Genomic DNA, 15803 nt, shown 5'->3' with positions numbered 1-15803 from the left:
ATTATCCCCTAGTTGGCGGATCACGGACGCGCAACTTGATTTTTAACAACAACAGAAAAATGACAGCAGGGAGGCGGGAATGAGGTGATACAGCGTACCTATAACATATTTTTAAAGGTATGCCAACATATTATGCCACACAGCATAATGCCTATTACATATTATGCCACACATTGTTATGCCCAAACATATTTGTCACACACCGCAATGCCCATTACATATTATACCAGACACTGTAATGCCCAAAATATTATGCAACACTGTAATGCCCATTACATATTTTCACACACCACAATGCCCATTACATATCATGCTGCACCCTGCAATGGCCATTACATATTATAAAACCCACGTAGTGCCTATTACATATTAAGCCACACACCATAATGCCAATTACATATAATACAACACACCATAATGCCCATTACATATTATGCCACACACTGTAATGCCCAAACATATTATGCCCCACACCGTAATGCTCATTACATATTGTCACACACTGCAATGTACATTACATATTATGTAACACATCGCAATGCCCATTACATATTGTACAACACACCATAATGCCTATTGCATAATAAGCTACACACCATAATACCCATTGCATATTATGCCGCACACTGTAATGCCCATTATACAACACACCATAATGCCTACTACATATTAAGCCACACACCATAATGCCTATTGCATTATGGATCATACCGTAAATGCAGTGTAGCTGCAATTTGATTAAGTGAAAGCTGTCACTTGGGGGTGGTAACATGCCATTTTTTAGGTACTGTATGTCTGAAAAAACTCAGTCATATCCAGGTGCTGTTGAGGAGGGTCTCTGACATCAGCGATGACCAATTACAGCAGTGATGGCTAAACTTAACACTCCAGCTGTTGTTGAACTACACATCCCAGCATGCTCTGCTACAATTTTACTATTGGGCCATGCTTAAACTGATGCAGGGCATGCTGGGATGTGTAGTTCAACAACATCTGGAGTGTCAAGGTTAGCCATCACTGACTTACAGCCTGTCTCAGTAGCAGATTAGTGGAGACCTAACAGCTACTCACATTTGCTCAGATGGAAAAGTATTTTCGATGGTAATTTATTTGCGTAGTGAAGGGGTGTGCGAGTAGATAGTGATTAGTGATCCATTCTGCAAAGATGGCACAGTAAAGTTATAAAGGGCAGAATTTGAGGATGGGCATATGTGGACATATGTATAGCACAGCATTAACTATACACAGTCACAGAATACATACAACCAATGAGAATGACAATTCACTAATAATCAGTGACATCGCTAAGAATATAACTGATACATTCACCCAGAAACAGTGACATCATTGAGAATACAGCATGCTGTATGCATGTGCCAGTACCTTTGCCTCATAAATGTAGAACATGATATGGATCAGTTATGGGACTGGACCCTTATACAAATACATATGGTACCTCTAATGTTGTAGGTGAAAAATACTGGAAACATTTTAGTGAAAATCTACCTGCAGTAATCTATATCTGGCACTGAGGACAGGTTGCAATGTCTGTCCTGTCGGGTGTCTGTCCCATCAGGATGGTGCGACTATGGCCTGTCTTACTGGTATGTAAATGAAAGGCTGGAAGCATGGCATTAATGCCAAACTGCAATATTGCTGAGTCTGAGTGCTGATTGATGAAGTATTTTAATGCAAACTGTTCAGTTTTGCTTAAGAAATCAATTGGAAATATAATGGATATGGAAATTTAAATAAGAATTTTATATTTGGAAATACCCACATTTACATGCAGGTATATCTTTTTATTTGGCATTAACTGTAGAGCAGGGCCCTCTCTCCTCTTGTGCCTTTCTTAGAATATATAAACCTCTGCCACCCTGATGATTGCTTCAGTGTCCTGTCCCCTGATGCAACTATCCATATTTACCATGTACTTGTCCTAAACTGTCTTGTACTGTAATTTTATATGTGTCTTTGTTCCTAATTATGCTTTGTAAAGCGCTGCGGAATTTGTGTGCGCTATATAAGAAACTCTTAATAAATAAATAAATAAATAAATACTGTACATATATTTTAGGTAAGTTTCTGCTTATGATAAATGTACAGCTCATAAATATAATCGAGAATTATGTATTGAAAATATTAAACTAACATTGCTTTTATTTTTCTCATTTATTGCAGAATTCCACCATCACATTTCATACAGACAACCCGGACCTAACCCTATGTTTTCAGAACACAGTTATTGCCTGGATTCCCTGTATCTATCTTTGGGTCATGCTGCCATTTTATATTATTTATTTAAGATATAATAAGAGAGGCTACATTGTGCTGTCTATGTTAAGCAAGATCAAAACGGTAAGGCGGAATATTTTGGGTTAATTGTATGTATATATATATATCAGTATTGTTGTTTTATACTTTTCCAAGGAATTATAAATTATTATAGGGATGAGCGAGTTCGGATCTCCGAGACCCCCCCCCCAAACTTCATGATCCAAGCCGGGATCAGAGTCCAGCTCCGTTTTCCCGCCAGACTCGGATCCTGGAATGAGGGAAAACGTCATCATTCTACTGTCGGATTCTCATGAGACTTGGTTTCTGTCGTCTGAGCAGAGGGTGGCGTCAGGTGTAGTCCTGTGTAGGGTAGCGTGGGGTGTAGTCCTTTGTTGTATCCTGTGTGGTGTCCTATGCTGCCAGTGCTGGGGCTGTAATGCTGCCCTGTCTGCAACATAAGTGGGTGCTTCCGTGTCCTGTAAAAACACAGGGGTGTTGCTGTGTGCTGTTAAGGGGTGCCATTGTTCCGTGCTGTCCCTTTCAGTGAAGTGGTTCTCCCTTGTGCTGTAGGGGTGCGCTGCCCTGTGTGTTCGCTCCATCCAAATTAATTAAAGGTGTTCCACCCATGTGCTGTAGGGGTGCACTGCCATGTGTGCTTACTCCATCCAAATTAATTAAAAGGGTTCCACCTGTGTGCTGAAGTGATGCGCTGCCCTGTGTGCTCGCTCCATCCAAATTAATTAAAGGGTTCCACCCATGTGCTGTAGGAGTGCGCTGCCCTGTGTGCTCGATCCATCCAAATTAATTGAAGGGGTCCCACCCATGTGCTCCAGTGGTGTGCTGCCCTGTGTGGTCGTTCCATCCAAAATGAATTAAAGGGGGTTCCACCGATGTGCTGTAGGGGTGCGCTGACCTGTGTGCTTGCTCCATCTAAATTCATTAAAGGTGTTCCCCCGTGTGCTGTAGTGGTATGCTGCCCTGTGTGCTCGCTCCATCAAAATAATTCTAAGTGGTTCCACCTGTGTGCTGTAGGGGTGCACTGCTCTCTGTGCTTGCTCCATCTAAATTAATTAAAGGTGTTCCACCCGTCTGCCGCTAAAACGGAGCAATTCTGCCTAGTATGTGGGACCTTTGGATGAAAGGATTTGAGAGTAGTCAATCTATTGAAATCAGACCACTACATTTTAGACACCATGCTCGAACCTAAGTTTAAAGCCTACATTGTATCTTTTTGTTTCTGGTGGACACAAGTCCGCAGAGGTGCAAAGACCTGCTGGTGAAGATATTGTCAGCTGAAGCAGAACGTGACATGGCAATAGCTCTTTCTTTATTCTCTCCTGCAACTGAGGCTGTGAGGAAACAACTGCCCCGTGCCGGGGATGCAGGGCAGGAAGGAGTGACTTTAGACATCTGGTCCAGACTGAAGGACCTACCAACATTTTCTGACATGTCTACTGTCACTGCATATGATGCTGTCACCATTGAAAAAGATGGTGGAGGATTGCATTGGTGACAGCATCTAAGTAGGCATGTCAGACAGTCCATATCTGTCCTGGTAGAAAAAAGAGGCAATTTGGAGGCCCCTGTACAAACTGGCTCTATTTTACCTACAGTAAGTTGCCCCCTCTCCTGAGTGTACTCCGAAAGAGTTTTTAGTGCAGCTGGGAACCTTCTCACGAGTGGCGTAGGAGGTTACTTCCACAAGATGTGGAGAAGATGATGTTCAGGAAAATTAATTATGAATTCTTCCACGACATCCTACAATTGCCTTCAGAAAGTACTGAGGGATCTGTGATGGTAGATTCCTGTGGGGACCAATTAATACTCTGTGAGGATGAGAATCTACACACTGAAGGGGGTGAGGAATTGCAGGATTAGGATGAAGACGACATCTTGCCTCTGTAGAGCCAGTTTGTACAGGGAGAGATTAATTGCCAGCTTGTTGTGTGGGACCCAAACAAACCAATCATTTCAGCCACAGTCGTGTGGCACACCATGTCACTGAAATAACTGATTTGTTAAAGTGTGCATGTCCTGTTTACTTTATACTACTTAAGGGTGGGAGAACCCAAGGACAATTCCATCTTGCACTTCTTTATCTTTGTTTGCCCTATCAGTCCAGGGGTGCTGCTGGCTCTCTGTCTGCTGTGCTGTGTACAAACTAATTGGGTGGTTGAAGATAGACTTACTGTAAGTACAATCCTGACAATTGTGGGATGAAGGCAGCAGAAGGCAACTGAAGACGCACTCCGTAGTCCTGAAGCAACAGTTCCATAAACACAGGCCAAAACCTTAGCCTTTCTTTGTCACTTTGTGTCATTGGCAGCTTGTTTTGTGGGGGCCCAAACAAACCACCAACGCTATGATACTGTGACCTTATCTCACACCTGTCCATATCATACTCCAGTATGTCTTCATCAGCTCAGCCTTCTATGAGCATCCATTTTTCTCCCTCCCCCGTCTTTGATAGCTCCTACTACAAGGCAATGACATTATCTCACTTCTGCCAGGATGTCTTTGTCAGCTGGGCTATGAGCATCCATTTTCCTCCCCCTCATCTTTTCCAGCTCTTACTAGGCACACCATCAGACCACCACAGGAAAAACACATTGGCCCTCACATAAAAAGAAAAATCTAATTGGTCCCCACAGGTAACAAAAAATAAAAAACATTGGCCCTCACAAGAAAGTGACTAGTGAATAAAAGATGAACTGGTGGCAGTGGCTGTAAACGAGTGTGGACATTTTTAGCTCTGGTGGCACTCTTTTTCAGTGGTTGAAAACGCTGCTATAGAGGTAAATGTACTTTATCCAAGCAACAGAAGCCTCACTTTGGGAAGCAGTTTCAGAAAACGTACACTTTATAGCAGGGCTGGGCAACACCGGCCCTCCAGATGTTAATGAACTACACATCCCATCATGCCTTGCATCAGTTTCAGCATGGCCACATAGCAAAACTAATGCAAAGCATCCTAGGATGTGTAGTTCACTAACATCTGGAGGGCCGGTGTTGCCCAGCCCTGCTTTATAGGAATGAACATTTAGGGGGAAATTTGCTAAAGGAAATTTGTAAAAAAATAGGTGTATTTGTATCCAGAAATATACTTATTTTTGACATTTACTATCCCGAAAATACGGCAATTCGTATTCGTATTGATAGCACATCAATATGAATACGAATTGCCGTATTTTCGGTATAGTAAATGTCGAAAATAAGTGTATTTCTGGATACAAATACACCTATTTTTTTACAAATTTCCTTTAGTAAATGTCCCCCTTAATAACTACTACATTTGATAGGGTTTGTCCAAGGTGAAACCTAATATACATGGCGCTTTCACTTCTTACCCATCTACTGTTGGATAAATGTTGGGAGGTATATTAGCGTGACTAGATGATGCAACTCAGAAAAGTCTCATAAATGGCAATTAAATGTTCCTAGTAAACTGTAAGCATTTCAATCCTGATTGGATTAATAAAGGGTTGCACCTCTTTATTGGTATCTTGGTTTGCTGTATGATTACAGCATGTTGCATTCCTATTGGAATTTCTATTTATTTGCCTTCAAGTGCAGTCATAGTGGAGCCAAGTGCACAATATGATGAGGTTTCACTCAGAATTTTTAAAAAGTTTATATTTCTCCCGAGAGCTTTTCCCCTCCTGTCAGCTGTCACACAAGGCACCTAAAATGGTGACCAATGCATGTGAAGGTGCCTCCTATGCTTATGACGGTATCCATCCCGTCACTCTGCGCAAACACCAATGAACTCACGGGTCTCAGACCCAGAAGTCCAGTGCCGGGACAACATCACAAAGGACAGCTGTTATCGCACGATGTTAGTGCATATGCAATTATTATGAATGAGGTAGCCTGTGATGTGCGGCAAAGTGGGCGGGTGATGTTAGAACATCCCACCCTATTAGCTATACCACTGAGCTGCAGGGTTTGCTTAGTCATGATGACTCATGGTGGCAAATATCTTATTCAAGTGTTGTGAAACACCACTCTCAGTGTACTAGAGACACTGGGCTGCAGTATATCTCTGTAGTTTAACCTTTCCAGTTGTCAAAGCCCTGAAAAGTTGTCAAAGCCAGCTTCTTCCTGAAGCGGAGACAGGAAGGGTTCCCATCCCCCGCCGCCCAAAAACTGGGACGCGCGTGCGTGAGAAATGCTTGCGCGTCCCAGTTAGATGGAGCGCCGCTCTGCCAGTGATCATTCTGGCGAGCCCCGACACTGGCTGAGAGGCGCTCCACTTGTATTTCCAGTCCTGGAAATAGGAGGGGGTAAGATAACATAAGGGGAGTTCTATTCATATACTGCGCTGTATCTTTTTGGTTGTGTTTAACATAAAATGATTATCTGCAGCTTCATAGAAAATAATTTGTAAATATGGTAAATTATTCAGTCCAATTTGCCATGGGAAACAGAATGTCCTCCAGGAACACAGCCCCCAATGTATTGAATTTGAATCAGCTGATTATTGTCGCATTCTTTTACTCACCATTATCTTACTGGACCTGATTTATAAAACCACTGCTTTGTGTTTTTCAGCTGTTTGGTGTATTGCTCTGGTTCGTGTGTTGGGCAGACCTATTTTACTCTTTCCATAAACTTGTTCAGAATGAACCGCCGCCGCCAGTGTTCTTCGTCACACCTCTTATAGTTGGAATAACAATGGTTTGTATCCTAAAGATCTCTATTGTTTTAAATTGTCATAACATGCTTATTTTAGTAAGCCATGATTACAAATATATAATTTAATAGATCAAAATGTAACAAAAAAAATGGTGAAGTTGCGAAATGTTTTCCTTTAAATAAATTCAGTAGCATTATCATATTACAGAACTACTCACTCAACTCACTCAACTTTAAGTTTTGGTGGAGGACACAACGTTTTCTTCTCCGCTGTAAATTCTAATTTGCAATAAGACAGTTTCTTAGGGATCCAACAAAACAAGATAATTAAGTCACAGAGAGGAGGATTGCTGAACCCCTAAGCAGCCGCTGGGGTGACTTTCAGGATGCTGCACCCCTGTACTTTATTGTACTTATACCCCTTTCACACCAGCCTAAATTCCCGGGTTGAGTCCGGGAACAACCCGGTGCTACAGCTGGCGTGAAAGGTACCCGGGACAAATTACCGGGCTAATTTGCCGGCAATCCAACCCTGCTACGTAGCAGGGTTGTTCCCGGGTTCAACCCAGGGACCTGGCTGGTGTGAATGGGGTAGGGTATACTTATCCGGGTTGCCGGTCCTCGGTGTGCTGTCCGGCCGGGAATCCACGAAGGCGGCGGGCTCAAATGACGGGACAGGCGGTGGATGATGATGACATAGCTCTCCGGCGGCAGTGAGTGCGCCGGAGAGCTGCATAATCTTCATCCGCCGCCTGTCCCGTTGCGCCGCTGCCTGTGTGGATCCCTGGCCTGCGCGGAGAACCAGCAACCAGGGTGAGTATTCTTACCACCTCCGCCGACTGCCCAACGCCATCCCGCCGACTGCCCCCTTCACACACCAGAAAATGCAGGGACTTTTCTGGTGTGAAAGGGTCCCAACCCGGGAATGTCCGTGCTTGTCTTGCATTTCTGGTGTGAAAGGGGTATTAGTGAACTCCACCAAAATCTTAAACAAAATATTGGTTACAGTCATCCAATTTACTGTTTGCAGTATCAGAGAAGGAATCGTGCAGTTTCCTAAGAACTAACATATTTTTCCCACCAGAGTGCACAGTGTAAAGGGGCATGCACACGGATCGATTTCAGGCTATTTCTAAGCAATCTGACCAGTGGCGGCACCTGCGATTGGGCTGCAGGACTGCAGCCCCTGCAGTTAAAATAACAACACCAGAGACACAGACAGCACCAGAGTTCTGGTGCTAGCTGTCTGTGTCTCTGACACGCTGGTAACCTTCTCTCATCATACTCCATGAAGCAGCAGGGAAAACACAGCAACAGCCCAGCCCTGTGGGGAGGAGTTCAGCATGTAGTAGCTTCCTATTGGAAGCTGCTACTGCACATCATACACAGAGCTGGAAACTCCTCCTCCTCTTGGGCTGCCAGTACATGGAGCGATGACAGCAATAGCTTCCAACAGGAAGCCATTCTGTGCAAATCACCAGAGCTACAGTGCTTCTATGGGCTGCTGTCTGTGCAGCCCAGAATCAATTCCTCTGCAGTGAGCATGCCCAGACTTCAGTCACTCAGTGTGATGCAGCTGAAGGAAGACATGCATTGCATCAGAGAGGTGCATGGAAGCTTTTTTTATTGTGATAATATGTATGTGTAGATCTTTATAAAGAGTATCATTGTGTGTGCTTTAATTACTATTAAAGTTATTAAAAGAGTGTATTTTTCTCTTTACCTGTGTTTGTGTGCATATGAGTACATCATGTATTTACAGTAAATGCACACAAACACTGGTGCAGAGCAAATAAAACTGATAACCTGCAAATAATTAATGACCGTTTGCAACAAGCAGTAACCAGGAAACTGCAGCCCTCCTTAAGACTAAAGGGAGGAGCCACCACTGGATCTGACTACATCGCTTAAAAAGTAAGCGTACCAACCCGTGTGTACACCTCATAGTGACAGCGATGCGTGGTCCTGCGTGTCGCCATCGCCTGACTAGATTTTGACACTATGCAGTAAAAATCTAGTCAGATTGTCAGTGTTCTCAGCAGAAAACACAGGTTCACAGAGATTGCTCAGCACACATGTCACCTATAAATCACCTGTAAATATATTTACTGGATGTTTTATTGTACTAGACCTACAGTATGATAACCCCTTTTATTGTTTACATGAGTTTTGAAAATAAAATGAAAATCATTGTTTTCAAAAAATCTAGAAGTGCCAATTATAGAAATTGTAAACAGTGTGTCATGACAAAATTTCCGCATGACACACTTTGAAGGTGACCCCCACACACAACCACATGCACCTAGCTAATGACTGACACAGAACCATTATCTTCTGCTCTTTGGCCATCTTTCTGGTGATTTCTACTGAATTTCTACAGTACATATTATAAAAAAAAAAAAAAAAAAACCTGTAAATTGCCAAAGCCTTGGCCAGATTTGACCTTGTTCTGAGGTAATGGTTATGTGGTGCCCCCTGTTTCGTGTGTGAATGAACCACAAACCCTGCGCCAATTATGGGCACATCACTGGTATCACTGCACCTAGTTGAGGTCTCTGATATTACATTGAAGTACATTTCAAAACAGGTTTTTCTTTTATTTTATATTATTCTCTTTACATTCATTTTATTCTTATAATTGTTTCTGCAGATTATGGCAACAATACTTATTCAGTATGAGAGACTGAAGGGTGTACAGTCTTCAGGTGTCCTAATTATTTTCTGGTTCCTAGCAACACTTTGTGCAATAATTCCCTTCCGCTCTAAGGTCATGTCATCTGTAAATAAGGTAAGTCTGGGCATTCATTAAAACTGATCACCTCATTGCCCATTGTATAGTGTCATTATATTGACGTCATCCATCCAAGTATTCCTGTGCTTCACCCATTAATAAATACTAACTTATATTCAGTATCAGACAGATATAAGTGGTCATGTTAACAAACCTATCAATTTTATAAGTTTATTTTATGATATACTGTACACTTAGGGTTATTGTTCAATATGCAAATTACGGGGGTAATTCAGATGTGATCACTGGGCTGCAGGTTTTCCAGGGATTAGGTAAACGCAGCCCCACCACCAAACCGACCACAAATCCCCTGCCCCTGTGCACGGCTGCGAACTGTGCACACAGGGGGTTAATCACTCTCCATCAAGTGATTTTCCACCGACTACCAGTGCCGAGCAATGGCCTTGGGGAGAAGTAGGCTGTGGCCCTCCCTCCCAACGGCCGGGGAAAACCTACGTTTTCCCGGGCACTCCCAGAAAACATTGCGTTACCGCCCCAAAGCGCCATCGCAGGCTCCTTTGCACAAGGGGTTTCCCTATGCACACAGTTTACCATGCGCATGCACGTTCATTCGATAATCGGCAGGGCTATTAGCACTTAAAAAGTATTATTGATATTTCATATGTGAAATCTCACACATATAGATCTAGAAAAAGGAGCTATAGTATAAGCATTGTTTTCAGTACTGTATATGTCATAAACCTACTAAGGCTAGTTCTATACGTGAACAGTTTATTTCTATACGTGAACAGTTGTGGCCGACTTGCACTCAACTCTGCATCACCTCCACTGTATGTGAACAGAATGAGCAGGTGCACTCCATCTGCAGCCATTTTCAGCATGATACTTGGACTAAAACTAGTTTTTAGGTTTTGTTTGTATTTTTTCCTAAAGGTTGAATTGATCCGATGAGGTCAGTAGTGTTGTTTGTAGCAAATTATACTTTAAGGTTTAACATGATTTTTTTTTGCACTTCTCTGTTTTATGTTCAGGGTGTTACAGATAGATTCAGGTTCACTACATTTTTTATTTATTTCTCTCTACTCGTGGTGGAACTTATTTTATCCTGTTTCAAAGAGGCACGTCCATTCTTTTCTCTCGTCAGCACCGATCATGTAAGTAGGGTCACCGTTAAGGCATATCCCACAGTAACATGTGGAGTGCTGGAGATTACCACTTCTAACCATGTGTTACTTTGTATCTTAGAATCCCTGCCCAGAATCAGATGCTGGCTTTCTTTCGAGATTAACATTTTGGTGGTTTACCAAGTAAGTTTAAAATCTATATATATAAAAGTGGATGTATGTGTGTGTGTATGTATGTATGTATGTATGTATGTATGTATGTATGTGCGTGTGTGTGTTTATGTATGTGTGTGTGTGTATATATGTTCCAGCTGAACTCTGGAATGCCTTGAGCAATTTACACCAAACTTGGTACACATATGACTTACATTCTAGAAAAAAGACTGCAGGGGTAAGACACCCCTAACACCCCCGTTGGGGACACGGGGGCCCAAAAATGGGTCCAGCCACTAAACAAAGTGGGTCAGGAATGCAATATATGGCAGAGTTGCATAACCTAAAGGAGGCAGAGGACATGGGGTTCAAGAAAAAAACCTTTGCTCGGAACCGGGAGACCATCACAGACAGGTGCATGCTGGTCACATCATGGGCATGGCAAGCGGTTAAGCTTAAAACAAAAGAGGGAAAAGGCTCAAGTAATTCTTATTGAACAACCAAACCCTTCCAACGCCATGTACCTTAACTAGTAATAAATATAAATGAATTATCCTACACTAAGTTTATCTCAGCATGTGGAAAACATCTTTCAATGTACAGCTTTAATTACACTTTGACAACATATTGCATTTCTTACATGCTTAATACATCATTAAAGTTAATTCAGTCATAGTGTTGCCAACCTACTGCACAACAATTAGCTAAGCTTTAGTTATTTCACAACATACAGTGTGGCACCAGGTTGCAACTCCACTCCAAAAAAGGTTGCATGGCCTTGCTGGGGAGGAAGCCTCTCTCTGCATTGATGTCTCCTTCTCTGTGATGTGAGCTGGGCGCTGAAGGACAATGCCACACTGCAGCACCTGGGTCCCAGTTAATGCAGAGGAGCTGCCACTTTGGTTTAATCCCCTGGAAGGGTGATACCCGGATGTAGTCCACCCCCCACCCCCCCCCCCCCCCCCCTCTTCGTGACACCTCTTATTGCATATATCTCACAATAGAGACTTCAAAATTGTGTATTCTGGCAATATTTGTAACAACAAACAACTTGCAAGTGACTGGATTTGACAATTAAAGCTGATGGTGCTCTCAGAGATTACCTTAAGGTGGCCATACACGGTGAGATTTTTCCCATGCATTTTGTACTAAATCGCATTGGATCGCACATGATCAAATCGCATGCGATTTGCATGCGATGCGATCTGAAGGCAGTACAAAAAGTATGTGCAGCACATACTTTTTGTACTGTACAATGAGATGCCCGCGGGAGCACGCATAGCATCGCACGGTGCACTGTATTTGGGCACCTTAAGATCAGGCGTGGCAAACCTGTCCCCAAGATCTACCAACAGTTCATGTTGTTCAGGCAACCTGTGGATGTATAGTAGGAATTAATGCAGCATGTTTGAAAATGTGACAGTTAGTAATGACTACAGCTGTGCACCAACTAGGTGATACAGAAAACAAGGACCGTTGGTAGATCTCGAGGAACAATTTGGCCACCTCTGCCGAACTAGGAAGACCATGGTATTCTCAGCAGTGAGGGAGACTAGTGGTATCCCTTCAGCTATGTTCCAAAATACATTGGAAAGCCTTCCTGGAAGAATGAAGGCTGTTATATCAGCAGAGGCAGACCTTCTCCAAATGAATGCACTTGGATTCTGAATTAAATGTTGAACAGGCACATGAATGTGATTTTCTAATGTCCACTCAATAATACAGTATATACTTATATATCTATATAGCTTTCAACACACTTTGCACAATGAAAGGTCACATTACCCAGACACTGCACATATTATATATGGCCTTGTGACATGACACCTATAATTTTCACATTTGCTGCATCAGTACATGTGAGATACCTTTCCAATAAACATAAATATTAAATTATAATGGTTTATTATATTAAAATGATTATTTTAAAAATATGTCATTTTATTCCGCATAATAAAAATGTAAATGGGCATTTTTGTTATGTTATTTTTGTACTGGCAATGACCTTGAAAGGAATTGACTGCATATTTTTTATTGGATAAACAAGAATTTCAATGACCTTATGAAAACCCTGAAGATAGAATGTTGGCAATATCTGTTAATTTGATTCATACTTTTCTTTTTAATGCTGGACCACAACTTACTTATTTTATATCTATACAGACTGGCTATATTGGGCTACAAAAGACCTCTTGAAGATAAGGACCTTTGGTCGCTGAATGAAGAGGATACATCTAAATCTGTTGTATCTAAACTGATGAAAGAGTGGGACAAAGAAAAAAGCATTTTAAGGTAAAATATATATATATATATAAGGGTTTATATATGAAGGAACAGGCAAGTCCCAGGACTCATTCAATCCTTCAGTCAATGTAGTGCTCTGGTGCCTTCCTGCCTTCCGTAGGCAAAGTTGTCCCCATCTAGTGGTATAGAAAACAGCGGCACTCTCCAGACTTATATTGCAGGTAAAAGGTCAACTTTATTCCGACATGTTTCGGGGTCGATACCCCGTCATCAGGGATAACCCTCATCCACTCACTAGTCATCTCCAGACTGGACTACTGTAAGCTCCTTCTCTCTGGCCCTCCTGACAAACACTTCTCAACACTTTAATCTATCCTCAATGCTGCTGCCTGGCTCCCCTTACTCTCCAAACATACTATGTCCACCTCCCCTCATTTACAAGGGGATATGGTCACCAGCAAGTTGTTAGACAGTCATTAGTCGACACCATTAGGTTGAAATGCATTTAGGTTGACATGTGTCTAGGTCGACATGGGTTAGTTTGACAGAGTCATTAGGTTGACATGGGTTAGGTTGACATGGGGTTTTTCACTGTTTTTTGAGCCATGTGCCGACAGGCGGTATTTCATGCTCTACCATCCACTAGGGCGGTGGGAGAATAAAATAGTGTGCCGAGCATAGCGAGGCACCGAGCCCGAAGCATGGCGAGTGCAGCGAGCATGCGAGGGGACGCGGTGCACTTTAACCTGTGTCCATGTCCACTGTGTCGACATTCGGGTAAAAAAACAGTGAAAAACCCCATGTCGACCTTGTGACTGTCGACCTAACCCATGTCGACCTAATGACCCTATTGACCTTATGACCCTGTCGACCTAACCCATGTCCAACTAGATTAATGTCAAACTTCCTGCATGTCGACCAAGACACATGTCGGCCTAAATGCATGTCGACCTAATGTTCTTGACCTAATGACTGTCTAACAACTTGCTGGTGACCAACTGATCCCCACCCCTTACAAGTCCTACACTGGCTCCCCTTTCCCTTCAGAATACAATTCAAGCTCCTAACACTACAAAGCCATCACCCATTCCTCTCCCAACTACATATCTGACCTTATCTCTCTTTACACTCCCTCCCGCTCTCTTCGCTCCACAAATCCACGCCACCTCTTCTGCCAACCGGTTGCTTCCTTCCATTCCAACCTCCAAGATTTTGGCCGTTGTGCTCCTTATTTCTGGAATTCTCTACCGCTCTCTATCAGACTCTCCACTTCCCTACAAAACTTTAAACGGTCTCTCAAAACCCACTTCTTCATTAAACCCAGCCATCTCTCATCCTAACCTTCTGTTTCTGCTCACTTCTACCCTGTATGTGTCTCTCCTGTCTGTCTGCCCCTCCCCTTTAGAATGTAAGCTTTCATGAGCAGTTCCTTCACTGCTTTTCTTAGACTATATAGATATATACTGTATATATCTCTGCCACCCTAATAATTGCTTCAGTGTCCTGTCCACTCATGCAACTGTATTTACTTACCATGTACTCCTAAATTTCCTTGTACTGTAATTCATTGTTTTCTTGTTTTTGCTCATTTATGTATTGTCAGGTGCTATGGAACTCTGTGGCGCCGTATAAATGAACAGTACTTATATGTATGACTCCATACCCCAATTCATATCTTAGATTTAAATGTACAGATTCTTGAATATGTCAGAAAAATCCCATGTGAAAATACAAATGGAGTAGTAAACATATAGATAAATTAGGAATGCTCTGCTTTGACAGCTGTTCCCATGACCTCTCAGATCTTGGTTTGGAGCTCCCATTCTTCTTTTTGTCTTTATTTAGTGATTCGCTTTGTGACATGTCCCCCTTTTGTGCTGTATTTCAGGAGCAATGAAGTACAATACATTAAGAATCAAGAAGCAGAACTTAATCATGTTGATGAAAAGCCAACTGAGACTGATGTCCTGATTGTGAACAACAAAAAGAAGATAGAGCCATCCTTTCTAAAAGTTTTGATCAAGAGTTTTGGGCCATACTTTTTAATTGGGTCAATTTTCAAGCTCTTTCAGGATCTGCTGTCTTTTGTGAATCCTCAATTACTAAGGTAATGCACTATCATATACGTACATGGTTCGCAAGCACTTGTGCGTTTATAATGGATTCAGTGTGTGCAATGCAGTGTGTGTGCACACAGGCCCCTAAGTCCAGGGGGCCCACACTGCACAAGCTGCACCCATTTTTGGAATACTTTTTCCTTTGGAGTCCTGCTACGATGGCAGCAGCACTGCAGAATTCACTGGGAAAATGGTGCAGCAGCCATTATCCCAGAGATCTGCAAATGTGAATTAGAACCTCAGACTCTACATTGCTGCTGGCAGAGAGGGTACAGTGTTTATGGGACACGTAAATCACTAAATATACAGTATGATATAATTCACCCAAGCAGTGTGTTCTTTGTGGGCATGAAGGTGAAGCTGTTAACTAAATCTTACCTGTGATGCGTCTGGCTGCTGCTTCTCCTTGTCAGCATTAGGCAGCAGGTGAGCAGCTTAGCTGTGATAACAGGAGAGGAGGACAATTCATCCTCCCATGCCTGATAAGGTAAGCAATGAAAC

At 42.5% G+C, this 15803-nt stretch overlaps 1 protein-coding gene across 2 annotated transcripts in view; it reads left to right on the top strand.

Moving 5' to 3' along the window:
* ABCC3 (ATP binding cassette subfamily C member 3) overlaps nt 1-15803 on the top strand; it is a 113971-nt gene that overhangs the window by 50834 nt on the left and 47334 nt on the right. For both annotated transcript variants that reach the window (XM_083148143.1, XM_083148142.1), the window contains exons 2-8: nt 2182-2358; nt 6829-6954; nt 9563-9700; nt 10696-10818; nt 10910-10971; nt 13105-13233; nt 15074-15292. In XM_083148143.1, coding sequence (XP_083004269.1) covers nt 2182-2358; nt 6829-6954; nt 9563-9700; nt 10696-10818; nt 10910-10971; nt 13105-13233; nt 15074-15292 — 974 coding nt within the window. The remainder of the gene's footprint in view (nt 1-2181; nt 2359-6828; nt 6955-9562; nt 9701-10695; nt 10819-10909; nt 10972-13104; nt 13234-15073; nt 15293-15803) is intronic.

The sequence above is a fragment of the Crinia signifera genome, chromosome 6 (assembly GCF_055691185.1).
Source record: "Crinia signifera chromosome 6, ASM5569118v1, whole genome shotgun sequence".
NCBI lineage: Eukaryota > Metazoa > Chordata > Amphibia > Anura > Myobatrachidae > Crinia > Crinia signifera.
This window is presented reverse-complemented; position numbering and strand designations above follow the sequence as displayed.